At 54.3% G+C, this 24964-nt stretch overlaps 10 protein-coding genes across 10 annotated transcripts; 6 read left to right on the top strand and 4 right to left on the bottom strand.

Moving 5' to 3' along the window:
• Positions 1-670: 670 nt before the first annotated feature.
• Positions 671-2056, bottom strand: BKA78DRAFT_291363 (uncharacterized protein; the record flags this gene model as incomplete). The annotated part of the gene is made up of 1 exon (XM_066885887.1): positions 671-2056. One exon carries the CDS (start codon positions 2054-2056, stop codon positions 671-673), a length of 1386 nt encoding a protein of 461 aa, XP_066749396.1.
• A 297-nt stretch (positions 2057-2353) lies between these two features.
• Positions 2354-3757, bottom strand: BKA78DRAFT_348747 (uncharacterized protein; the record flags this gene model as incomplete). Its single annotated transcript, XM_066890684.1, has 1 exon — positions 2354-3757. The coding sequence occupies one exon, from the start codon at positions 3755-3757 to the stop codon at positions 2354-2356; it is 1404 nt and encodes a 467-aa protein (XP_066749395.1).
• Positions 3758-4723: 966 nt separating this feature from the next.
• Positions 4724-5972, top strand: BKA78DRAFT_12588 (inorganic phosphate transporter Pho88). The gene is made up of 5 exons (XM_066882510.1): positions 4724-4950; positions 5011-5031; positions 5081-5220; positions 5274-5830; positions 5892-5972. Exons 1-4 carry the CDS (start codon positions 4934-4936, stop codon positions 5666-5668), a joined length of 573 nt encoding a protein of 190 aa, XP_066749394.1. The 5' UTR covers positions 4724-4933; the 3' UTR covers positions 5669-5830; positions 5892-5972.
• On the top strand, positions 5847-7482 carry BKA78DRAFT_334652 (uncharacterized protein; the record flags this gene model as incomplete). The annotated part of the gene is made up of 6 exons (XM_066890201.1): positions 5847-5914; positions 6084-6234; positions 6255-6327; positions 6527-6803; positions 6925-7071; positions 7129-7482. 6 exons carry the CDS (start codon positions 5847-5849, stop codon positions 7295-7297), a joined length of 885 nt encoding a protein of 294 aa, XP_066749393.1. The 3' UTR covers positions 7298-7482.
• A 2188-nt stretch (positions 7483-9670) lies between these two features.
• Positions 9671-10418, top strand: BKA78DRAFT_291358 (uncharacterized protein; the record flags this gene model as incomplete). Its single annotated transcript, XM_066885886.1, has 3 exons — positions 9671-9706; positions 9756-9837; positions 9901-10418. 3 exons carry the CDS (start codon positions 9671-9673, stop codon positions 10416-10418), a joined length of 636 nt encoding a protein of 211 aa, XP_066749392.1.
• Positions 10419-11144: 726 nt separating this feature from the next.
• Positions 11145-12590, top strand: BKA78DRAFT_359109 (uncharacterized protein; the record flags this gene model as incomplete). Its single annotated transcript, XM_066892372.1, has 2 exons — positions 11145-11647; positions 11701-12590. 2 exons carry the CDS (start codon positions 11145-11147, stop codon positions 12455-12457), a joined length of 1260 nt encoding a protein of 419 aa, XP_066749391.1. The 3' UTR covers positions 12458-12590.
• A 2144-nt stretch (positions 12591-14734) lies between these two features.
• BKA78DRAFT_291356 (uncharacterized protein) lies at positions 14735-15658 on the top strand (the record flags this gene model as incomplete). The annotated part of the gene is made up of 1 exon (XM_066885885.1): positions 14735-15658. The coding sequence occupies one exon, from the start codon at positions 14735-14737 to the stop codon at positions 15656-15658; it is 924 nt and encodes a 307-aa protein (XP_066749390.1).
• Positions 15659-16450: 792 nt separating this feature from the next.
• On the bottom strand, positions 16451-17360 carry BKA78DRAFT_12546 (uncharacterized protein). Its single transcript, XM_066882507.1, has one exon. It carries the CDS (start codon positions 17109-17111, stop codon positions 16518-16520), a length of 594 nt encoding a protein of 197 aa, XP_066749389.1. The 5' UTR covers positions 17112-17360; the 3' UTR covers positions 16451-16517.
• On the top strand, positions 17314-19341 carry BKA78DRAFT_291355 (high affinity glucose transporter RGT2; the record flags this gene model as incomplete). The annotated part of the gene is made up of 9 exons (XM_066885884.1): positions 17314-17360; positions 17411-17793; positions 17814-17991; positions 18045-18342; positions 18425-18731; positions 18780-18857; positions 18914-18976; positions 19026-19077; positions 19131-19341. 9 exons carry the CDS (start codon positions 17314-17316, stop codon positions 19339-19341), a joined length of 1617 nt encoding a protein of 538 aa, XP_066749388.1.
• Positions 19342-20824: 1483 nt separating this feature from the next.
• Positions 20825-23519, bottom strand: BKA78DRAFT_339964 (Cupredoxin). Its single transcript, XM_066890299.1, has 3 exons — positions 22822-23519; positions 22567-22762; positions 20825-22517 (listed from the first exon to the last, which is right to left on the bottom strand). Exons 1-3 carry the CDS (start codon positions 23332-23334, stop codon positions 21160-21162), a joined length of 2067 nt encoding a protein of 688 aa, XP_066749387.1. The 5' UTR covers positions 23335-23519; the 3' UTR covers positions 20825-21159.
• Between the last annotated feature and the right edge of the window lie 1445 nt (positions 23520-24964).

Here is a 24964-nt window from a genome sequence, read left to right as displayed (position 1 = left end):
CGACAGAGATTCCGGGATTAGCAATTTCTTTCGTCACCCACTGTGCTGCGACGAAAAGGACAGCCGTGCCGCTCACAGTCTCCGGATGCCCAGATGCGCAATTATTCAGAAGAAGTCTCAACGCCCAGCCTATCTGCTGATCTTTTACTCTCGGCGCCGAGATTGGAAGCGGGCTGTGCTGTGCGTTGTTGAGTGAATGAAGCATGGCTTGGAGAGCGAGAAGCTGAGAGTCTGAGAAAGGTCGACGGCGAAAGGTCAAAAAAAGCAGAGAAGGTGGGCAGAAATGGAAGAGGATCAAACGGTGCGCACATGAAAACAAAACAAGATACAGGAGGGAGGATGGCTAGAGAGACGACATCAAAACGTCAAGACAGCAACGCAGGCAGCGGGTGACGGAAATCACATATGGAGCAGACAGAAGAGAGAAGAAAGCAGAAAGCATTTATGATGCACGGTTGACTACGTGTAAAGAGGACTTTGCGGCAAGGCCCAGGTCCAACATCGCCAACGTGCCGAAAGAAAAGCAATTCAATACCAGCCGTACGCAGAATGGCCTCAAGCACATATCCTGGACTACCTCTTGAGCCACTCCCGTACCATTCTTTCGCAAATTTGTTGAGCCTTGACCGATGCTACTCACCCGGCGGTGACCAAAGCAATCCACATCCGACTACTCATCCTCCGCCATGTCGAGCTCGTCGTAGATGTTGATGTCGGGTTTACCCTCGTCCATGTACTGCGGTTCATAGCCGTGGGAGATGGGGCTCTGCTGCTCGTTCGTGACGGGGTTGCTAGTGTAAGCATTGGTGCCGTAGGAGTTGCTTCCGTGGGAGTTGTTGCCGAAGTTGTCGTTGCCGTAAGCGTTGTTACCGTTGGCGGTGTTGGCGTAGGAGGAGTTTGCGTGGGAATTGGTACCGCCGTTGATCGGGGTAATGGGCGAAACCGTAGGCCTCTCGAGAAGAGGAACCGTGTTGACGTTTGCGTGGGTATTGGTACCGCCATTGATGGGAGTGACCGGCGGAACCGTTGGCCTCTCGAGAAGAGGAAGAGTGTTGACGCCAGTCGCCGGGGACCTCGAGTTAGTGCGGCGCTCCCGGATCTCAGAAAGAGGAGTGCGGACAGCGGGGGTAATGTAGGAGCCGGAGGGATGAACAGGCGCGTTGTGCTGGACGTCTTGGCTGTGGATCGGGGCAGAAGAGTTGGTGCCCTGGTTCTCTACGTTGCTGTCCACTTCTCCACCGGTTGACTCACTGGCCTCTTCGGATGCAGCCTGCCTCTTCGCAAGCGCCTTCTTGAGGCGCTTCTTCTTGTCCTTGTTGAACTTCTTCTTGCGAGAATCAGGAACAGAGCGCTCGGTGTTACCGCCCAGAGGGCCAGAGCCTTCATCACTGGTCTCACCCTTCTGTTCCTGGTGCCTGTCGCGCATTTTCTGACGACGCTGGTCCTTCTCCTTGCGCAAATTCTTGAAGTGGTCGCCAAGGATGTCATCTCTGTTTGGAGAGCTGACGCGGGGGCACGGCCTGAGGCCGGGGAAGTCGCTTCCCCATACGTGGCTAGGACCGCGTGGACGAGGGTAGAAGGTGTCATCAGGATGAGGCTCAATAGTATCATCGTCGCCGAACCTGACGAGGGTGTGGTGGACGACTGCCAGCCACTCGCGAAGCCACTTGCTCCAGAGGCGGCGGGTAGCAGGGATTAGCTCTGAGAGCAGAGTTTCTCCAGTACCAATGTGGACATGGAGAAGCTTTGGTCGAGCGAGGGCAGTGTACTGAGTGTCAAAGTACAACTGAACGGTTCGCAATTCGCCCGGGAGCTCGGTTTTGTACGGAGGGGTATCGTAGAGGATGTAGTTACGAACAGGAGATTTGAAAGGCTCTTCGGAGGCCATTCCAGACGGCCAGTGCCGGAGGTCGTAATTGTGCAAGAGCGTCGCGTGGAAGCGGTCTTCGTTGTTGGTCATTGGCGTGTTTTGCTGCGGCTCTTCCCGAGCTTGATCGATAGGGGGGCGAGAGACGGTTGAGCGCGTACGCCTTGGCTCGCGCTGTTCGCCCTCCATGGCTGATGGTCGTGTTTGTTTAGGTGGTGGAGCGGGTGAAGATGGAGTTCTGTGGAGATCGAAGGGTGCAGAATTTTGAGGTTGTTTGTGGGAACACTGAGGATATTGAGGTGCGCGAGGGGCGAGGGGCGTGTGACCGCGCGAAAGCCATGTATGAAACCTACAAGCAGGAGCCTTAGGATTGAACGAGAAAGGACCATTGACAAGCAAGGCTCCGAGGCCAATTTTCTATCCACTGTACAAGCTGCATTCCTCAATGGCAACTGGTGATGGTCGTTAGGGAGTCTTTGCGACCATTTACTCCGCCATCTCCAGATCCTGCATCCTATTGCACAACATGTCATCGTCCGCATGGAGCAGTCGGTGACCCGCCTTGCCTGGTCCTTCGTCATTGCTAGCACCCCCATCCATGTCGACATCATTGGTACTCGCTACCACGTCCGCATCATGGCCAGCAAGGCCAGCAAGTCGCTCGGCGTTCGTCAGGCGATTCTTCCTGTGTCTTTTGTTCCTCTTTTGCTTTTTTCCGACCCGACCATTGGAAACCTTGTTGGAGATACTGGCCTTTTGCTCCTCGCTCGCGGCCCCATCCATGTCGACATCGTTGGTACTCGCTCCCGCCTCCCCATGATGGCCAGCAAGGCCAGCAAGTCGCTCGGCGTTCGTCAGGCGATTCTTCCTGTGTCTTTTGTTCCTCTTTTGCTTTTTTCCGACCCGACCATTGGAAACCTTGTTGGAAATACTGGCCTTTTGCTCCTCGCTCACGGCCTTGCGCATCTCCCGTCTCTCGTACCTCGAAGCCCGCTCGCTAGCTTTTGCCTGTGCTCTTGCCTCCTCCCACTCCGACAGGGTGGCAGATTGTGGTCGAGCAGAAACGTCAGGGGTAGCATCAACTACGTTGTTCTTGTCAAGGGTGACGGCAGCGGTGGCCGTCGAAAGCATTTCAACATCGGTCTGTGTGCCAGGCAGAGGAATGCGGCCGGCAGAAGCCGGAGGAGTATCCCATTCAAACATATCAAGTGGCGGTAGGAGTGGCGGCTCCACGCCAGCTTGATGATGGACCCTCTTAATCCAGTCAAGAATGCAATCGAGGCGCTGTCCCCGGTCCATTGGAATCGCAGACGACAAGACAGATCGGCGTGTATTGACGTCGAGAGAAGCAAGCTTATGCGAATGGTTACCCTGGTAGGAGGGCTGGTGGTTGATGAACTGAGTGAAGAGCCCAGCGAGGCCGCCTGGTATCGTGATTCTCACGAGCCCCTTCTTTCCGCAGGAGATATAGTTTTCGAGCCTTGGTGATAGAATCTCCGACGGGATTGCTCCAGATGGCGGTCCATGGGCAAGTTGGATCGTAGGAATTTGAGCGTATCGGTTTGCTGTAGGGTTGCCTGATGCGATGATCGTGGTAGAGGGGTTGTTGATGGGGTCGAGAGAGGCGAATGGAGAAGATGAGCAGTATTGCTCTGCCATGCGTATGTGATGGTTGGTAGACACAGCGAATGGTTCGCCACTGTTGCAACACAACTTGAAAATGAGAGACGATGGGTTCTGATTTGCTGAAGGCATATTTTGCGCGATGAATGTGGGAGACTGGCTGCCGATGGAGCCAAACAAGTTCGGAAGGGAAGATGCTCGTCTGGAAAAGCCGAAGTTTGCTGGTCCGGAGACAGAGCTCATTTCAGAAACGGAGTGGTAGTCCATGATCGGTTGAAAGCTTTGGGTTTGCGGAAGATGGACGATGGAGGTGGAGAGAAAAGTGAGGTGGAAACAAATACATGTAGGTAGGCCTCACTGTGCCGGGTATTCTCCGGGGGTTGTTCCGTGGGTCGTAATGGCGCTAACCCAACAATTCGTTGTCCTCTCAGTGTTTGACTTTTGACCAGTACCACTTTGTTGAACCAGATGAGTACATCCGCATAGTCCACAGCGATTCGAGAATCACATTGAACCGACCCCTGAGTAGATGTCCTTCCACGCTCACCTTCCTCTTGCTTATGACGCAGCCATCATTTCCCATTTGTGGCCGCAGGAAGTACGGAGGCGCCGTCAGTACTTCTCACGAAACATGACGCAGGATTCCATGCTAGTCTTATACCAAGCTCTTTCATAACTCTGTCACTCACCGCGACCAAAAACTCGATCAAATGACTGAAGGAAAGCAAGCCAGACAACACGGGCTTGGAATAAAGAATGGAAGTGGGCAACCTACTCGGCCATGGAACCTGAGCGATCCTAATCAGGTCCAGCTTGAGGTTTGACACCATGGAGAGGTGGAAAGATCAGGCTGTTGCTTGCCAAAACACTATGGTACCTTTGGAGAAGCTTCGAGGGGCTTCGGATTTGGATTTTTGCGCCATGAGTCTGGAGATGGCAAGACTTTCGGTTGAACTTTACAATCAGTGGCCCCCTTGGTTGACCAGCGTATGTATTCCAGTTGTGCCCAAAACAATGAGGCTGGTTCCTCTTGTTGGGAGTGTCGGATTTTGGTGCCAAGGATGCCATTGCAGCATCGACACTGGCAGATATCTCTTTCCCAATAAAGAGAAATGAGGGAGAGACCGATAACAACATGTTGGCAGCTCCTAGTGATGTTATCGGCTCCTTTGACAGAAGCCGTGTCGATGAAGTGGTGATGAGGTTCAGCGGGGGTCGGCAAAAAAGAGGCCCCGGCTCCGGAGAAGACGGCCCGGGGATTCAAGTTTGGGCGGTGAGAGGGCTAACACGCGTGGATCTCCAGCCTGTCCTCAACTCTGCACGGTCGCACTCTGTCAGCGATTCCTCAACAATATATAATACGTCTGCGCCGCCGCAAGCGTCTCCCCATCTTCCCCTCAATCGCGCCCATCAAGCAGCCTAGGCGACAGCAGTATCGTCAAGATGGTCAACCCCCAAATGTAAGTTTGCGCTTTGACGCTGTCAAAATCCAGTTTGCGTGCTAACGAGTCTTGCGACAGCACCAACCTCGCCATCATCTTGTACGTGTTTGACAGAGCCGTGCGCTAGAACGCCTCTAACTCCTCCAAGGGTGATGATGCAGGTTTCCAAGAAGATCCCGTTTGACGACCCGAACGTCCTTAACGGCATCCGCGCCCTCTACATCGTCTCGAACCTGATCATCGCGGGCGTATACCTCTACGTCAAGATGCAAATCGACAAGAAGAAGGGTAATCGTCCCCCACTTTTGCGAGGAAAGGACTCTTTAGCTGATCAAGGCCAGACATGAACGTCCTCAAGTACGTCGAGCCCGCGCCCCCGGGCAGCGGCGAGGAGCCCAAGGCCGTGACGACCACCGTCCACGCATACGACCTCCAACAACTTAAGCAGCTGTGGAAGGCGCAGCTGATGGGTGTCGGCATGATGGGCGTGATGCACATCTACTTCAAGTACACCAACCCTCTGCTGATCCAGTCCATCATTCCCCTCAAGGGCGCTTTCGAGGGCAACCTGGTCAAGATTCATCTGCTTGGTCAGCCCGCCGTCGGCGACCTCAAGCGCCCCTGGAAGGCTGGCGGCGGTCTCATGGGTGCCATGGCCGGTGGCGAGATCAAGACGGACAAGAAGAGCATTGAGCAGGCCGAGCGTGCTGGCCGTGGCGGCGTCAAGGACGAGTAGGCTGCTTGCTTGCTGGAAGGCTTTGGGCGCGCTCAACAAATGAGCTGGGCCGCGGGGAGTTACCTTTGGGAGACCTTGGCCATTTGATGAGCACAAGATGATAAAAATAGAGGATTGACCACTACCATGATCTACGCGAAACTGCATCATTCGCGTACAATTGTAAACACCCCAAGTCATGACCATTGTTCCGTCGGTGCCAGTTGCTGATCCTTGCCCTCAGGGTCCAACGCGGCAGGGATGTCTGTACGTCTGACGTGACTTCCTCGCACAAGGCTGATTTTCATCTTCCAAGTCCATCTTGACTCTCCCGTCTTAAATGCTCTGATCTGAGCTCGTAATGCCATGATGCGATCTCTCAAAGCACCCGCTGCCAAAATTTCTGTTTTGACGTCCCTACGCCGCCATCATACAGCAACGAGCATCATGTTGAGAACCCGCCAACCGTTTTTCGGAATTCATGGCCCTCTTTCGCTCGACAATCGAAAGGCTTCGCGTCCACGCTTCGGATGCGACTTCTTCCCAGCCAGGAACGCAATTACGTGCCAGTTCTAGCTGAAGGGTCGGTCTGGTCCCTATCGTGAAGCCCGACTGGGGCCATGGCAAGAGCGGGATAATAGCGAAATGGATTGGACACGCAAGCTGGCTTGTCGAAGTGGGTAGCGGCGTTCCTTGTGGAAACATGGAAGAGCAGGCCATCTCGCTTCACCAAAGTGTCGATTCGAAAGACAACCAGAAGGTGACGGGAGAACAAAGAGGCATTGCAATCCTTCTCGACCCTGTCTTTTCCGACCGCATGGTTTGCAGATCCCAAGTGATTTACGCCGACTCCGTAAATCCTTCAATAACTACCCGAAGTTGACGTGGTTCTCATCAGCCACAACCACTACGACCACCTTGATGTCGCCACAGTCCGGTTTCTTCGCGAGCGTGGAAATGGTCGCGTGAGATTGCTTCGCGCGCTTGGTGTCAAGTCGAGCCTGCTTGGCATGGGAGTCGGAGACGAACACGTCACTGAGCTGGATTGGTGGCAGGGCGTCGAAGTCAATGTTGGGGAGGCCAGAACGAGGCTGGTTTGTACGCCGTCCCAGCACTTTAGTGAAAGGAGCATTTGTGATGCTGGATGTGGATTGTGGTGCTCCTGGGCTGTCGAGGAGCTGCCAAATCATCAAGAGAAGGCTCCTGGGAAGGATATGTTCTTTGCCCGTTCGTATTCCTTGACCTGGCAAGGAATCCGTGTTGACATAATCCAAAAGGGATACCGGGTACCGCAGTGTTCCACAAGACACGGTCAACGTCGCTGATCTCCCTCGCTGTCCGGCATTCAAAGATATCGGCGAGCTGTACGGACCTTTCAACCTTGCCCTCCTTCCAATCAGTTGTTTCTTGCCTCGCACCATGATGTCTCCCATTCATTGTGCGCCAGAAGATTCCATTTGCATCCATTAGGGTATCCGGAGTAAACGGAGCGTGGGGATGCACCACGGTACTGTCCGCGGAATGGTGAGCGGGGCTTTTGAGGACGTCCGCGATCCTCCCCAGTTGTGGAAAGAGGCTGCTGAAAAGGCTGTCCTGACTTGGGGCGGCGAGATTTCCATCTGCGGAGTCGGCGAGACCGTAGTGGTATGACAGCCCGAAGTCCTTTTGCCGCAATGGATCTTATTGAAAAGGCCGATCGAGTGCCTTTGCTAGTCCTTAGCAATCCTGACCAGCTGAGGTTTCCGTCATTCGAACTCCTGTGGAATCGCCTGAGGTGCTTCATGTCAGCTTGCATCCAAACAAAGAGGAGATAGAACCTTCTCACCCGGCCGTCCCTGACTTCCATCACCCCGTCAAAATGATGCTTGTCCAAAGGAATTCCTTAACAGGTTGGTATTGTCAAGTGCCAGCTCCACGTGAACGCAACATCTTCTGGGCACAGATGAGTTCTTGGGCCACAAGATCCCCACTCAAGGCCTAGGAAATTGCGGTGTTCAGGGCGCTGCGCAGCTGGACGGTTGGTGTTGAGTTGCGCAAGAAAAGTCTCATCAGATCGCGGCCACGGGGTTTTCGCACGCGGCCACGGGTTTTCGCACACACAGACACGGGGCAAGTGCACGCTGGACTTGGATCTATCGCGAGCACCCGCCGATGAAGGGCGCCCCCCACCTGCTACTCAAGGGCAACCCCTGAACTGCCACTGATTTGGGACGCATTGTGAGCACCTGCTCATTTGGAACGCGATAAGATTTCTGACCCTACCTTTTCAGATTTCTGAACCCGCCTCCGTACTTACATGCAAGTAGACGGCGTGACTGATTGCGCGATAAATGCTCAACTACCCTGGAAGACGCACTGAACAGCGCGCTTAGGGAAGCGGGGTCAGAAATCTGAAAAGACGGTGCCAGAAATCCAAACCCCGTGAGCACCGCCGATTAAGGGCACCCCTGGAGCACTCGTCAGTTGAGGACGCCCCCTGAGCACCCGCTGAGTTGGGATAAACCGCGCGAGCAGCCGCTGATCAAGGACGCCTGCTAAACACCTACTGCTCTGAGCACCCGCGGATTGAGAGCGCCCCTAGAACACCTACCAATTTAGGACGCCCCCTGAGCACCACGAGCAAGCCCTAATTGAGGACGCCCCCTGAGTAATCGCTGTTTTTGCATGCACCATGAGCACCCGCTGATTTGGGATGCATCTCGCGCACCCGTTTCCAGTGCTGCCTATGGCTCTCCCGTCTACCGGTCTGCTCCTGTTGCACTGGTCTGGCTTTTCGTATCTGCCGCTCTCGCCGCGCTGTCCTCACGGGATTTGCCTGCTGTCCGCTGCTGCTGTTGTCAGTTGCCTGCTTGGATATCTGTTCTCTCATCGGGATCCCGCGTCTCGTCTGGCTTCTGTCTGCCGTTTGCTTCTGCACATTTCGACTGCTGCTGCTGCTTCTCCGATCTCTCTCGTCTTGGATCTTGCGTCTGCTCTGGCTGCTGTTTGCTGATTTTTTCTGCCACTCTGGACTGCTGCTGCTGCTGCTGCTGCTGCTGCTGCTGCTGCTGCTGCTGCTGCTGCTTGGATGCATGGTCCCCTCTCTCTTGGACCTTGCGTCTGCCAGGTTGCTGCTTGTCGTCTGCATCTAGCTCTCTCATGTGCTGCTGCGGTGACTACTGCTGCCTGGTCTCTCTTGGATCTCTGGAGGCCTCTGGTCTCTTCTCCTTGGATCCCGCATCTGCTCTCGAACCCTTATCGCCAACTCGGCCTGCCTACCCTCGTCGATACTCCCTCCCGCGCAAGTCCCGCCGAATATGGGCGAGCACCCACCTCCATCGCTCCCTTGTGCTTTGGCACCCGCCTTAAATACTCCCTCCCGCGCAGGTCCCGCCGAATATGGGCGAGAACCCCTCTCCATCATCCTCCTGTGTTTGGCATCCGCCGATTTGGGGCGTGGCTGCGCGGGCACTCGCTGATTAAGGATGCGCCCCCTGAGCACCCGCCTCAGATTCCCCCTCCCGCGCGGTTCCCGCCGAATATGGGCGAGCACCCTTCTCCATCATCCTTCTGTGTTTGGCACCCGCTGATTGGGGCGTTGACGCGCGAGCACCCGCTGATTAAGGACGCGCCCCCTGAGCACCCGCCTTAGATACCCCTTCCTGCGCGGTCCCCGCCGAACATGGGCGGGCACCCGCCTCCATCACCCCCTTGTGCTTTGGCACCCGCCAATTTGGGGCGCACCCGCCGCGCAAAATCGCACTCACAACATGAGCATAAACAAGAATTCCCATTCCACCGAGCCCATCCCTCTTCACCCGACCCGTGATTCCAACCTCTGCAACCCTCATTGCAACTCATCATCTCAATTGCTTTCAACCTCTACCATCTGGTAAGTAACCTCTTCATCACTTTGTTGTCCACATCCCATTGCCCAAGGACAAATCGCTGAACCACGCTCCAAATTCGCCCAACATTGACGCGTCCTTGATTCCCTTCTTGACGGTTTCTCTAACTCGGCCTCTAGCACTACCTTCGTCAAAAATGCCTGTCCAGTGGACCGCTGAAAACGACCAAAAGGTTCGTTGATTACTCCCAGGCCAGACTGACATGTATTGACGGGACCCAGGTCTTTTTGGCCGTGCTCGATCTCTTTGAGGGTCCCATCCCTCACGCTCGCATTGCTCAGAAGTTGCAGGCCATGGGCCTTGGTATGTGGCTCCCTCTCTGGTACTTTCCCCCAATCTCTTGCTAACTTGACTTCTCATGAGTAGACGTCACCACCAAGGCGGTCAGTCACCGCATTGCCAAGCTCAAGAATGACGCGAAGGCTGGCAAGACTACCACGTACGGCAGGCCCATCGTGAAGAGTGGCATCCTCGACGGCTACGATGATGAGGCTATGTCCCCCGTCAAGACCACCACTCGCACCCCCAAGCCGCCCAGGACGCCGAAGTATGCCACCGACAGGACGCCCAAGGATTTCACCGAGGTTACTACCCCTTCCACTGCCAACACCGAGACCAAGCGCAAGCGCGTCCTTGGCGACATCGGATTCCACACTGAGGCCGGCTTCAAGAAGCCGATGCACGAAAACGACTTCGGCATGGAGGAGACGGAGTACAACATGGCCAACTACGACCAGCAGATGGGCGGTTCTCCTACTCCCATCGCCTGTCCTACCCGCCCCAGCAAGGGCTACTCCCCCATCTTGAAGACCAAGCAGGAGGACGAGGAGGAGGGCCACTACAACGCCGACGTGTCTGACACCGGCGAGTACTACGCCTGGTAAACGCCCAAGTCCCATGCCTCACTCACGAGGAGCATCCATGATGCTGGTGCTTGAAGTTGGGTTTTTCTTCTCTTGCTCAGGAAGGGCGAAAAGTTGAAGTGCGATTGGCAGCAGGACAAGGAGTCCCCAGGTGCTGCGGTTATGACTTGGAGATAATGAATTCTTTTCTCCTCTACGGACTCTTGTTGCATGTGATGCTCGTCGTGATTCTACTGGTACTTCACCTTTAGTTCTACCAAGTTCTTTTGCGTCTGTATCTTGAAGCTTCCCTGTACATACGCAGCATCAAAGACTTAGCCACTGGCGCTGGACTGGATCTCACTTGAACTTTCCACTATCTCCTCTTGCGCGTGCGTTTGATAGCTCCTTGTACATAGCGCTAGGCTGGACTGTGCCTGAATTTTTCCACTATGTCATCTTGCGCGCGCGGTTGATAGCTCCTCGTATGCCAGCATCGAAGACTTGGGCGAGATGCGCTGGCTCGATTTGACTTGACCTTGATTTCCACTATTTCGTCCTGCGCATGCGTTTGATACCTCCTCGAGCCCCCGTTGGCACTTCGCGATTGCGAACTCGGACGCTCCCTGTTTCTCTAGCGCGTACGCCTGATACCTCCCCGAAAGCTGCTGTTAGCAATTCGCGATTGCAAATCCAGGTATTCTCTCTCAAAACACATTGCCGCCACAATTCGATCCGCATCACAGCGCATTGCAACCAGCTTTCGCAATGTCCGACGACCATCCATACCATCTGCGCTCTCCCGCGCCATCTCCCTCATCACGGGGCAGCCGCAGCAACAGCATCGAAACGTTCGTTGCGTTCTCCCACTCCCGCTCCACCTCCGGCTCTCCCTCCACCTCATCCCCCGCCAATGCCATCTCCACGCAACCAATCCTAGCCGACGACGACCTCATCGGCCGTCTCCTGCTCGAGCTCTTCGTCGAAGAAGACCCAACTCAGCTGCTAGCTCCCGCAAAGCGCGAGCTATCGACGATTGAGAAGGCAGTGCGGCGGGTGCGCAGGGATGGCAATGGGTTGGCGACGAGAGCGCTGGTAAGCGGAGGATATCGAGTCTTTGACTTTGAAGACGACGGCAAGGAGAAGGAGGCAAAGGTGGACTCGCCGATGGGAGACCGTTCTCCGAAGCCGCAAGAGCGCAAACGCGCTGGAGATGCAGTCGAGGGCCGTTCAGAGGAGCAGAAGAACCAGCTGCCTGATACAAGTACCTTGTGCGTTACCTCCCCGTCCACATTTGAAGCGCCGAACTTGCTAATTGTGGTAGAGGCAATGAAGCCACGCTCCTCGCCAGTGCCGAGGCAACAGAACGCAAGCAAATCTTGCCGACACAGCCGGTGCCCAAAACGGCCTCTGACATCGACACCGGCGGAGAAGAAGCAGAACAGGACCGACAGGTGCGCATCAAGAGTGAACCATCTGTCTGGTACGAAGTGGAATATGGTCCCGGAGGCAGGCGGGCTACAGAGGACAACTGGTTAACTCTGGGGGAGAAAAGGAAGCTTGAGAGGATGTCGCGAGAGAAGATGTTGAAACAGAATCGGGAGCACAAAGAAAAATCGCACGCGCTTCAGCGAGCAACCAAAAGACAAAAAAGACGCAAAAAGGCCCGCCTCAGCAAGCGCGAGCAAACACGCTTTGCCGCCCACAACATGCTAACGGACCGCTCTGGACGCATCCTGACGCCCGGCAAACGCGAACACATCGAGTACAATGAGAATACACAGCAGCGCAAGCGTGCAAGCAGGAAGAACCGCCGTTCGCAGGATGCGCAGGACATTGCACGCCACGAGCTCAAGGCGCGCGTCATGGAGGGCACGGCAAGCAACATGGAGGCCGCTCAGTATCGGGTTGAGCAAAAACAGAAAAAGAGAAAGACAAGGACCAGGAAGAAGGACGTCGCAAAGAAGGACAAAGGCCTGATGGTGGATCGCATGGACGGCGTCGACTTGGAAGGCGATTCTCTGTCGCGGTCGTTTGTCAGGGACGTGGACAGGTTGAGCTGTGGCGATGACCAACGCTGAGAGGACGGCTCGACACACAGCGGAAACTGCCTCGTGATTTAGGTGGCATTCGTCGTACTGTCAGCTTGAGTCGTAGTCTTTCTGATCAGAAAACCTGGGCGTCGGAATGGGTTCTGTCTCTTACAAGTCGCTCTTGAATGTAGCAAACGTCAAGAATCACATCAGATTCGATAGCCTCTTGATGTTGGAGATGTGAGAGCACTGTGTCATATTTACTGCAACCTCCAAGATTAGGACTGCGACGGCGTACCGGCAATGCGGAGACGGTCTTTGCAAGCCGCATTCTGAAGCCAACAAGACTAACTTGAACTGCGGACAGTGAGAGCATGGGAGATAGGCGAATCAGGGAAATGACAAATTGAGTCTTGGACGAGGCGAGATAGACGGATCGAGAGCCGCAACAACCAACGGTAGTGAGCATTGAAACGACTCGGCCAGGACAGAGCGGTTGAAAGATGAGGACCTGGGCAACTAAGTTGCGAGTGTGGAGACACTGTGAGAAAAAAGACAAGAGTCGCAGTGAGTGCGGAGTGGAAGAGAGCGGAGCAAAAAGCAAAAAGAAGGGCAAAAGGACTTCGGAAGCGGCTCGAACTGGGTATCTTCAGATCTCGCTTGCTTTCCTAGTGTCCCCCCGCAGAGCATTCGAATGAACACTTGAAGGTGGCTTCTTTTCCCACCCAGCCAGGTGACCGACCAGGCTATAATCGGAAGTTTAAGATACATCGAAGTTTTGAAGATATATACCGAATAAAAGCCCCCGCTGGTCTCCTGCACGGTAGACAGTCACCACACCAACCTTCCAGCAACGAAATGGCGTACGCATCCTTCCCGCCAACCAGTGGGTGTACGTGTAGCCTGTCTGCAACAGTTCTTCAGCCTAGCTCTCTACAACATGAACACTCACCAACTCTGGCCTCTACCGCATATCGGCGTCACGCCGCGATGCCGCAGCCGACGTCGCAGCTGTGAGCCATGCTCAACTATCCACCTCATCGACGTGCCCGATGCCATCAAAACGCCGCACAAACAAAGCCAGCGCAGCCCAGGCGACACCGACACGCGAGCGACGCCCTGTACCGCAGAATCAGGGACGCGACGCCCGACACCAGCAAACGCTTTGTCCGCGCCAGGCACATGATCGACGTGGCGCATCTGCAGAAAGATGGAAATGGCGTAAAAGATCCGTCCAAACTCCAAGCTCTTTTCCGATTTCGCTTGCTCCACCCCATTGAGCAATGCCTGCAGCCTACGCAAGAGTTCTTCTACATCGCCTTTCGATGCACTGGTTGAAGCAACGTGGCGATCAAAACGGCGAAGAGGCCGCCACGCTCTTGGGTGTCGTCATTGGTATCCCTCGCATATCCACGTTGGAAATTTGGGAGAGAGGAACGAAGGGAATGAGGAAGAGAAGCGTGGATGATGCAACAGAGGTTGTTGTCGTCGTCGTGAGCAGGCACGCGCTAACCGGATTGGTGTAGCTGAGGTGATGTCAGTCGATGTGCTCCCTGCATATCTTCCCCGCACTATACGCAACCCACGGCCCCGTCACCCCGTCACTCCACATATACCGACCCCTTTGCATCACGCGACAGGCCGCCCTTCCGCAAACGGAGCCGCAAGTGGTAGTGATGAACTGAAGGTCTGAAGCTCTTTTGTGTCTTTGAGCTTCAATGTTGCTCACTACAACAACAATTGACACGAAAATGCAACTCCTGCACAAGGTCAAGCATCAGCACCCTGCAGTAAGCCTCCCCACGGGTCTCCAGCCGAGTCTCCAGACTGGCGCACGGCGTGACAGCGGTGCTGGGCGCGCGCCCCTGGGCTCCCTAGCTTTCCGCTAACTCTGGCGTGCGTGCTTTGTCTCTGTTCCCCCGCATCACTTGGCGCTGAGCAGGCTGCCTGACCTGACCGGATCCAATAATGGCATGATGATCACGGGGGCGCCGGCGAATAATGGCTACGCATGCCATGGGTGCGGGGGTGAGGTGACACGCTTCGTGAGCGAATAATGCCAATTGGCGTGCCGCAGGTACGGTAGCTCTCCGACACAGCTTGCTATATAGCTGCCGTGGCCTCCCTTTGCTAGAGAAGGGTTGTCGTTCTGCGATACCACCATTGACTACCATTAACAACAACAACAAAGCTTCATCATTGTCGACCTATTTCCAGGTTGACATTCAATTGCTCCACTTACCAACCCTACACATCAACTACCCTCTTTGAGGTCCACCAACCACCACCTACCTTTTATTCAAACCCATCAACAATACCGGCAAGATGAGTGCAATGACTGCTACCCCGCTGGCCCTCAACACCAGCGTGCCGACCACCCACTCGGCCACCTCTCCCACTGGCCGTCTCCTCCCGCACAAGCGTCCGGCTCTTCTCCCCAAGCCGTTTCCGACTGCCACGTTCATCGTGGGTGACTTGCTCACCGACCCGACCAACCCGGCGGCTCCGACCCTGTACCGCCCCAAGGGCGCCCTCTCCGACCGCGACTATGACGACACACGCACAACGGCCTACTACAAGGATGTGGCAACAGTGTCACAGACGAGCGGCAACTTTGTCCGCTCCCTGGGCGGCGAGCTGCTGGTCCGGCGCCCCAAGCGTGCCGACGTGGGCTTTTGCAGCATCGAGGCGGAGCGGGCGGCTGTGAGGGGCTTCAAGTCCAACACTGATGCCTTTGAAAAGGTCGTCGCCAGTGAGGGTGCCAAGCAGTGGCTGCTCAAGGCTGCCGAGTCTCACAAGCCCGTCTACTTTGTTGCCGCCGTCCAAGAGGCTGTCAACGCCAAGTATTCCCACGCCCTGGCTCGTGACGCCGGCAACGGGCTCGTCGAGGTCGAGAAGGAGGTTCGCTCGCCGTCGGTTTCCATGTCCAACGAGGAGGCTATTGACCTCAGCGGCGAGGCTACGGCGAACATGCGGCCGATGAAGAGGAGGGACTCTGCGTTTGAGAAGCCGACGCACACCAAGACGGACGTGCTTGGTCTGGAGCTGCGGGAAGTCCGCGTCAAGCTGACCAAGGACGAGATGCCGCAGAAGAAGGGCGACTTGAAGTTTGAGTGGCTCAACTTGGACGTCGAGGGCCAGGAGGGTATGAAGATGGCGGTCGGCTTGGGCCAGCCGCTCGACCAGGAGGAACTGGTCGACTTGTGGGAGGAGGATGAGAACGAGTCGGACGAGTCTGATGAGGAGTAGGGCGTTTGGGTTTCGGGCGAACTGGGAGTTTTGACGATGGAATGATGGGAGGCGTTTTGCCGTATCGGATCTCTCCTTACAAGCTGTACTATCACAAAAGGTCATTAACGACGCAATGGACATTTACTCACGACTCGAAAACTCAACAAGAGGTGCACCACCAACGTCACAACGACCCCTTGAACAACGCATTGCTTTGTCACTTGCTCACCAACTCAACACAGACCGGAGAACGGCCGCATGGATGCAAGGTCCGAGTCAGACGGGCATCCTGACGGGCGGCATTGGTCGCGGACGGTGCCTGTGCCTTGTCCGTGGCGTTTTTCGGACATGGGGAGGACGAGAAGAATTTTTCTGGGGTAAGAGATGGAAAAGGGGCTTGGCGATGTTGGATGTTGAGGCGGGGAGAGTACAGCGAAAGAATTCAACACCATGGCAGCCGGACGTTGATGATGAAGGGTCGTTATCAGCGTCGCTCGCCGAGAATCTTGGAGGTTGGAGTGGTCCGCTTTTCTCCAGGTCTCTTATCCCCACTCTTCCTCCGCTTCCTCCATCTCTCGCTTGGCCTGCGCGACGGCATACTCCGACCACTCCAACAACAACTCGAAAGTCCGACTCGACACCACGCACCTCATCGCCAAGCCGATCTTTCCGCGCCGTCCCAATGCCGTCGACTTTTGCACTTGCTTCGTCGTTGTACGCGTACTGTAGAAATGGCCGGCTGAGGCTAGTCGGGTCCAGAATCCGATGACAAAGGCTCAGCCGCAACACCAGCCTCGCCACCTCTGTGCCTCTGCCCGCGAAAGAATCAATACCACGGACCGAGCGCAACTCGGCCTCTTCGCGCCGGAGCACGCTCTCACTCGGGACTAACGCGCTGCTCCAGCTGTCCCCCAAGGCCTCTCCAAGCCAAACCGCCACACGAGGCACGCCTCTTGCCAAATGCCGCGCGCTTGGTCGTCGTTGGCCGGCTCGTTGTCCGGCCTATCACGACGAGTATGACGGACGCCCAGCTCGTCAGGCGGCCCGCTCTGCTCGTTTCCGCTACGCCAACACTTGCCTCTTTGGGCCCTGCCGCGACGTCGTTCGGCTCCCGAGCGATGGTCTGGGGAGTCGTGCTGCTACCCCGGCCCGAAACCCCAGGCCCCATCCCGGGGTACTCGAGGCTTGGGGCAGGCTGGCGGTCAAAATCCGGCAGGAGACGCGACTCTGGTGGGTAGGTATGATTCGAAAGATTTCGAAGGTAGGGGAGCAGTTTCTGTTGTTTCTGGGCGTAAGCAGAATATGAATTCATTTTCTTCTTTGCGATTCTTGGCCGGGCGTCTTCAACCTCAACACTGGTGTACCTACGGCCGATATGCCCGCGATGGCATGGCGTCGGCCCCGACACTGGCATGGCCAGACCTGCTCTCCACGGGGCCCCCTTCTCGAGCAGACCACCATGACCCACCATCTCACGTGGGCCCGCTCGTTCTCCAGACACTTGCGTCCGCTGGCTAGTGTTGAGACTGCATGGGGACTCGCCTGACGGCCTGTGCTCCAGAGTCTCTGCTCCACTGTTGCCGTTGATTTAAAATTGAACCTGCCTCCCCAGCTTTTGGTCCATCTAACCCCTCTCTCCTCCCCCGGTCAATACCTTTCTTCCCTGTGTCAAGATGGCTCTCGGATTCCAGAAGCCAGCGGACGTGCCTGGTGCGGCATGGTGAGTTGCTTATCCAACTTTTTTGAAAAATTCTTTTTGACTTTTTGTAGGCCCGCCATCATGATTGGCCTATTCGTCGCCTTTGGAGGTGTGTTGTACGGCTATGACACTGGCACGATCAGTGGTATCCTCGCCATGAAGTACTGGCTCAAGCTGTTCTCGACGACGGCCGACGGCACACTGACGGCGGGTGAGGACTCGCTGATTGTGTCCATCCTCTCTGTTGGAACTTTCCTCGGCGCTCTCACTGCTTCGCCTGTTGCCGATATGCTTGGTCGCCGCTGGGGTCTTATGGCCTCGACAACCATTGTATTTAACGCGGGAGTCATTATGCAAACGGCTTCGACGTCCCAACCGCTGTTTATCGCCGGTCGTTTCTTTGCGGGTTACGGCGTCGGTCTTATTTCAGCGATGATTCCCATGTACCAGTCTGGTAAGTGATCATTTCAACAGATTTTGTCGGAGGAGAGCTAATCATGTTCACAGAAACGGCTCCGAAGTGGATCCGTGGTGCCATTGTGGGCTCGTACCAACTGGCCATCACCATTGGTCTCCTTCTCGCCGCTATCGTCAACAACTCGACCAAGGACCTCGATAACAGTGGCTCCTATCGCATACCCATCGCGGTACAGTACGTTATCTCTTCCTTGAAAACCCCCTGAAAATCCACAACTGACGCCACAGATTTGCTTGGGCCATCATCTTGGTCGGCGGCCTCATTTTCCTGCCAGAAACCCCTCGTTACCTCGTCAAGCGTGACAAGCACGAGGCTGCCGCGCAGTCGCTCGCTAAGCTCCGCCGCCTCGACGCGAACCACCCCTCCATCGTCGAGGAGCTGAACGAGATTGTCGCCAACCACCACTATGAGATGAGCATTGGCACGGCAAGCTATCTCGAGTGCTTCAAGGGTACAATTGGCAAGCGTCTGTTCACTGGTTGCGGTCTTCAGGCCCTGCAGCAGCTCGTTGGTGTCAACTTCATTGTAAGTCAAAAAAAAAAAAAAAAACCCCCCTTTTTTGAAATTTCTTTAAATTTTTTTATATATGTTGCTAATACTTCAACAGTTCTACTACGGCACTTCATATTTCCAGAATGCGGGCTTCTCGAATGCCTTCATAATCACTGTAATAACGAATTCGGTCAATGTTGTGTCGACTTTGCCGGGTCTTGTCGCGATTGACAAGATGGGCCGTCGCAATCTGCTTCTCGTCGGTGCCATCGGTATGGCCGTGTGTCAATTCATCGTTGCCATCACTGGCACTGTCTCCTCGGTCGACAATCTTCCAGCCCAAAGGGCGATGATCGCCTTCGTCTGCATCTACATCTTCTTCTTTGCCAGCACCTGGGGACCTGTCGCTTGGGTTGTTACTGGTAAGACACATCCCCTAAAAGACTGTGTAGTTATCTAACAATCTCCAGGCGAAATGTTTCCGCTGAAAGTCCGTGCAAAGTGCTTGTCCATGACCACTGCCTCCAACTGGTTGCTCAACTGGGCCAGTAAGTTATAGACTTATTTTCTTTTAGTCTTTTCTAAGGTTACTGACCTGTTCTAGTCGCTTATGCCACGCCCTATATGGTGAACGAGGAGTACGGAAACCTTCAATCGAAAGTCTTCTGTAAGTTTCTTTGAGCACTTAGATTCATTTCCCAACTAACCTTAAAAAGTCATCTGGGGCAGCATGTGCGCAGTTGCCATTGCATTTACCTGGACCTTCATGTAAGTCAATGCATTCTAGAAGCCACAGCAGCATTCACTAACACCATCCCCAGCTATGAAACTAAGAACCTGTCCCTTGAGCAAGTCGACGAGCTCTACGAGACCTGCAGCCTCGCCTGGAAGAGCAAGGACTTCAGGCCCAAGATCAGCTTCCAGGATGTGGATGATGCTGGTGCTGGCATGAAGTTCAACGAGGCTGCCGACCTTGCCCGCGTCAAGCGCGACGGCATGGGCGTGGAAGATGTCAGGATGGAAAAGGTTTGAGAGGGATGACACTTCATGATGGTGTGGCTTTAATGAATTTTGACGTTATTTTCCTTTGATACAATGCTCCAAGAAGATAAAAGACTAGAGCATTACATTTGACTTAACGGGATGCGATTGTGATGGGGATGGGGAAAGGTGACTCGCTCGAGGTCACGTGGCTGGTGGTGTCCAGGGGATGTTGCGCATTCGCGCACGCACACCACTTCAATCCTAGTTCTGACCACGAATGCTCCCTGTATCTACTCTCAAACGAACTTGTCATGCATCTGAAGGCTCCCTGTGACCACGGTTTTGGACTTGGACGTTGCAGTCACATAAGGCAGGTCCAAAGGGTTGAATGCTCCCTGTCCACACCATCTCTCAGGGGGTTCGCAATAGCTGCAGTTTACATAGTTTAGTTAGATGAAAGATCAACAGACGCACATTTAAATATAAGCAACTGGACCCTGACCGAAGATTTCATTATCTAATGAGTTAGTGTGTCACTGAAAGAGTGGTGGTAGGAATGTTGAATCCGACCAACGCTTTTGAAATAATTTTTGGGAAAGGATTTCAATCGCTTTGAGAATACCCAATCCATTTGATATTCTTCGTCTGGAAGAATTTCAATCCCGATGAGTATATAAGAATAGCAAAGGGTAATCATGATAGTCTTGACCCAATCCATTCGATATTCTTCTTATGGAAGGATTTCAATCGCGATGAGCATATAAGAAGCCAAGGGGAATCATGACGGTCGTTACCCAGTCCATTCGATATTCTTGTCATGGAAGGATTTCGATCACGATGAGCATATTAGAACGGCAAAGGAAGGGGAATCATCACAATCTTCACTCAATCCATTTGATATTCTTCTTCAGGAAGGATTTCAATCACAATGCGCATACGAGGGCAGCAACTGAAGGGGGATGTCATGATATTATTATGTGATCCAAACATGGGGAAGAGATTTCAAGAGCAAAAACCGGGAAGTATTGGCATCGAATTTGACGATTTGATATAATTCTTAGGTAAGGATTTCGAATACAAGAAGCAGAAGCAGCTCAAACATGATGATAGAGCGCTTTTGGACTTAGACGCTGCAGTAATGTAAGACACGCCCACAGGGCTTGAATGCTCCATGTCCAGATCATCACCAGCGGGTCGCAAAAGGAATGTCAATGCCAAGGCAAGATAAAGGTACTTGAATGCTGCCTGTGGCTACCCGCCCAATGAAGGCGCTAGAACCGACAGAAAGAGTGTGGTCGCCACACGTGGATTCGGAAACTTCTGAGGAAGTCCGGTCATCGCACGACTTTTGACGGTGGAGGCTCAGGCAGAAATGTCTTCGAAATCGATGCCACTCGATCGAACGAGCCGAGGAGCGTCCATGAGATTCTTTTTCGCTTACTTGGGTGCTTACGAGGAGTTCAAGTGGGACTAGCCTTTTCGGGAAAGAAGCGACACGAACGGTCAGGAAGAAGGAAGAAGACAACAAAATGTATTCAAACATTAAATTAGTGATTAAGGTATAGCTATGTGCGATGTATCTAGTGTATGCAGCCCTCAAAGGCGAGAGGGGGAAAAACGAGTGCAAGATGCAACAGCAGCCGCGCGTGGTATCGTGCTTGTTCGCGAGATCGCGAAATTGTCAAAACAGAAAGATCCCAAATATTTCCGAAACTCCTTGCGAGTTGAGCGCTTGAAACGCCGCTTGTGAAAATGGGGACGAAAAGCCGCCGTCGTTGAGTTGAGGGCACACGCCGAAACTCAACGCCATGGAAAACACCGCCACCAAGACAACTCCATGACAGTAGGAGAGAGAAGACATCTGGCTTAGAGTCCAGAGTCAATCTGTCCCACTGTGCCGTCGTCTCCGTTGCCCTCGCCAACTCCGCACCAGTCGCCCCAGCGCTTGCAGAGTCCTTGAGTGTCGTCGGGCACGACACCTCCCGTGCGAGCAACAATCTCATCAGGGCGCTCCAGAACGGTCATGTACAGCCCGTCGCTTACGTGGCTCCACACGTGGCAGTGGAATGCCCATGCGCTTGGGTTATCGGTTTTGAACTGGATGACGAGATGGGAGGGGACGTCGTCGCTGGGGGCCGGGGGAAGGACGACCACGTCCCGACGAGCAGGGTTCGCATGGTTGGTTGGTGTGACGAAATTGGACGAGGTTGAAGAGTTGGAGCGAGTGCGAAGGGTCGACGTGAGGTTATTGGCGGTCGAGGCGTTGGATGCGTAGAGAGAGGCGAAGTCGGGGACGCCAGAACCAATAGACAAGACGGTGGAGTCGTGCCCGTGCAAATGCATGGGGTGTCCCGCAAAAGATGCGTGGTTGTAGAGAGTGATGCGGACTGAAGACTCGGATGATTTTGTGTTGAAATTGTGGACGTTGAGTCCTTCAGAAAAGCTCGTCTGGCCAGCGACTGCGGCCGGAAGAATGGGAGCATTGTAGTCTCCATGGAAGCTGCTGTTGTCCATTGTCCAGACGTAGTTGGTTCCGTTCCATTGGAATTTAATGTCGACCTCCAGACCGATTTCAGGATTCGGGTCGGGCGTAATGGAGTACAGCGGCTCGCTCTTGTCAATGTCGTCGTTGCCACAGTACTTGAGCTGCTCATCGGTGATGGAGCTCTCCGTGGTGGGAATCGAATTTGTGTCTGCACCCTCGTAGTAAATGGCAGCGACGGCCACAGGAGAAACTTCGTCGACAAGGCTGCAATCCGAGGTCAAGATGCTTCTCATCCACACTGCGTCACCGGACTGGCCAGTAGCCTCCACAATGACGTCTGCACGCTGGCCACTTCCAAGGGTGATGTAGTCGACAGTGTACGGCTTGACAGGGACAAAATCGTTGGCAATGACTGTCAACTTGTGTCCGTCGATAGCAAACTTCTGGAGGCCTTCTCCCGAACCATTGATCAACCGCAGGCGGTGACGTTTGCCCGATTGGAAAGTGAATTTGCTGATGCCGGCGTTGGGAGTGCACTTGGCCGTCGTGTTGGCGCAGGGGTAGTTCATTCGGCCTTGAATCAGGTTGTTGTTGCTCTTTGGTGCCCCTCCAGCCATGACTTGCTCGACAAGCTCGTAGTAGTCGGTGTGATACCAGTCGTTGATAAGCACAGGGCCCAGATCGGTATCGTAGTCGGAATCATCAGGACCGTGGATGATCATGGGTCCAAAAGCACCGCCTTTGAATAATTAGATTTGGCTGTCGCTTGGAAAATGTGGTCTTCTTACCGAGAAATTGAGAACTGTAGTGGGAGTGGTAAAAGCTCGTTCCGTAGAGATCCGCACGAAAGCGATAGACAAATGTGTCATTTGGTGGAATCGGGCATTGCGAGACAGCAGGCACACCATCCTGCCACGGCGTGTCTTTTTGCAAGAGTCCGTGCCAGTGAATTGAAGTTCCTTCGTCAGGGAGGGCGTTGTTGACCTGAAAACTATATCAGTACAAGATGCAATTTGGACATAGGTTTACAGATAATGATTTACCTGAATCTGAATCCAGTCACCCCAATTTGCTTCAATCAAAGGGCCTGGGTACTGGCCATTGATCACAAGGCCAGATTTGTTCACACCATCCGGAGAGATGTCCATGTAGGACACAGTGAATTCGTAGTATCGAGTGACTCCCGTGTCGGGCATGTCAGTGTATGGGTTTGAGCCGTTCGCTGTACGGGAACCCCATGGCAAGTCTGACTGCGTGTCTCGGCGTTGGGAAGAGCTTTCAGATGGAAGGTATCTGCCATATGTGGGAGCATCGAGAGTTCCCCATTTTGAAGCTCCGTTGTTCTTGGTTGGGTCAAGAGCTGGCTCGAGTGATGAAGTTCCACTGCTCAACAGTGCTGGACTGTGGTAACCATCTCTTCTTGAAAGCGTCGAAAGTGTTGAGACCAGGGGAGTAGAGTCTTGCAAACTTGATCGAAAATGGGGAACAGCTGGTGCTGCCTTGACTGTAGACAACTGAAATGCGGAAAGCAGAGAAAGAAGGGTGGCGGAATGCATGTTGACAAACGGGAACTCAACGCTGGATGCTGCTTGAAACAAAAGGCTACGGCAAGTCTTAAATATCAAGACACGTCGTAGAAAAGACGCTCCAAGAATGGCATCATGGACTTAGCTTATCGACGTCAAGTCATGATTGCAACCTCCATGCAAGAAGCATGAGCCCAAGGCAACCTATTTTCGTGGCATGGTCTACAGTAGGCAATGGTCATGCACTAGTGCGCAGCTACGCCTGCATATCCTCGAAAAGTACAAGGAACACGCTTCCAGATGCAGCACGAGCTGATGCCGTGACACATGAACTTGAGGCTCTGCCTTGTGAATGTCTTCCATAGTGACGAAAGATAGCTGCCAGTCAGGCAAAAGCAAGCCAGATGCTCAGCCCTGAGCTCATTGACTGACAACTCATCCACAGGCAAGACTCCACAGACCCCAAGGCTGGCTTATGGCGTTTGACAGATGATGAGGCAGCAGCCGTCAACTCTAAGGTGGAGGCTGCACCCACACAGAGGTGGCAAGATAGCGTGACCCAGAACGGAGCCTAAGACCCTGAACGATCAAAGAGGATCTTTTAGTGCATGGAAAGTGCATCTCCCGAATAATTGACCGGCACAGTAGTGGGTTCGGGACGAGTCTCAGGCCGCCCGGCACGGAGCCGGAAGTTCAACGACGTGGAAATTCCCGATGGGGAAGAGGCCGAAGCCCACATGGGAAGGAGAAGCCCCTCAAGATGGAAAGATGAGCTCGTGTCGTCACCGAAAAAGGGGAGCAGCGGTCGGGGTCCCCGGTTCATTGGACAGCATCTGTAGGCTATGAAAAGATCGCGCGTCGATGTATGGACCCACAAGATCTGAAAGAAGCTCGTACTGAAGTTGATTTTTCTTCTAAAGTCGACGAGGTGCAGGAGAACGGGGCCAACCGACAGGACGGGCTCGGAATACAGCTGCGCCACGAGAACGAGGGTAGTCGCATGTCACGCGGCGGAGACACCGGCAGCATGTTGTGCAACGGTCCATGGCACGGTGAGGTTTTCAATGGACAGCCCTAGCGGGAGGTGCATCTGCTAGGGCGCGGGGAAGCAGTGTGGTCTGTGGTGAGAGTGGGTGGAGTGGTGGAAGAGACAGGAGACGGCGTGCGCGTCTTCGCTTGACGTCCGGTCGGGACGGGTCAAAGCTCGGACCGCCTCACGTCCGTGTCCGTCTCCCTCCTTTCTTGGACCCTTCCAACTTTGTCACCATCAGCACTGCCTCCACTCGCCCATCACCATCGACACAGCTGCATGTATTCTGGTCTACCCAAACCGCCATCGCCTTGCCCAACTGCTTCAGCGTCGTAGGAGAGCCTCTGGGCTATCATCTCAACCTCTCGACTTTGTACGCCGCCGGCTCTCCACCGGCTTCTCCTCCATGATGGATGGCAAAATTAATATAAGAGTCAAACACTGCATACCCCGCTCCTCTTGAGGCGCAAGTGTCGGTCACTCGATTCTCTCACGCTCTTCCCTATCGCTGCAAAGTCACCGGGCTCTTCCGCGCGGACAATAGAGGGCCCCGCAGTGACGATACCTTCAACAACTTTTCTTTTTCCCAGCTGCCAAGTTCTTTTGCCGGCGAGTTTTGAGCGCCAACTT

This window comes from Phyllosticta capitalensis (genome assembly GCF_038381095.1).
Source record: "Phyllosticta capitalensis strain CBS 128856 chromosome Unknown BKA78scaffold_1, whole genome shotgun sequence".
Taxonomy (NCBI): Eukaryota; Fungi; Ascomycota; class Dothideomycetes; order Botryosphaeriales; family Phyllostictaceae; genus Phyllosticta; species Phyllosticta capitalensis.
The sequence above is the reverse complement of the archived record's forward strand: the minus strand, read 5'-3'. Positions and strand labels throughout refer to the sequence as shown.

Bases quoted from the DNA above. Each gene is read 5' to 3' on its own strand.
- BKA78DRAFT_12588 (XM_066882510.1), top strand. The intron at 5,032-5,080 runs GTACGTGTTTGA...AACTCCTCCAAG, and splicing joins ACCAACCTCGCCATCATCTT to GGTGATGATGCAGGTTTCCA. The intron at 5,221-5,273 runs GTAATCGTCCCC...GATCAAGGCCAG, and splicing joins GCAAATCGACAAGAAGAAGG to ACATGAACGTCCTCAAGTAC.
- BKA78DRAFT_12546 (XM_066882507.1), bottom strand. From the start codon at position 17,111: ATGGTGGGTCATGGTGGTCTGCTCGAGAAGGGGGCCCCGTGGAGAGCA.
- BKA78DRAFT_339964 (XM_066890299.1), bottom strand. From the start codon at position 23,334: ATGCATTCCGCCACCCTTCTTTCTCTGCTTTCCGCATTTCAGTTGTCT. The intron at 22,763-22,821 runs GTAAATCATTAT...TATAGTTTTCAG, and splicing joins GTGACTGGATTCAGATTCAG to GTCAACAACGCCCTCCCTGA. The intron at 22,518-22,566 runs GTAAGAAGACCA...AATTATTCAAAG, and splicing joins CTACAGTTCTCAATTTCTCG to GCGGTGCTTTTGGACCCATG.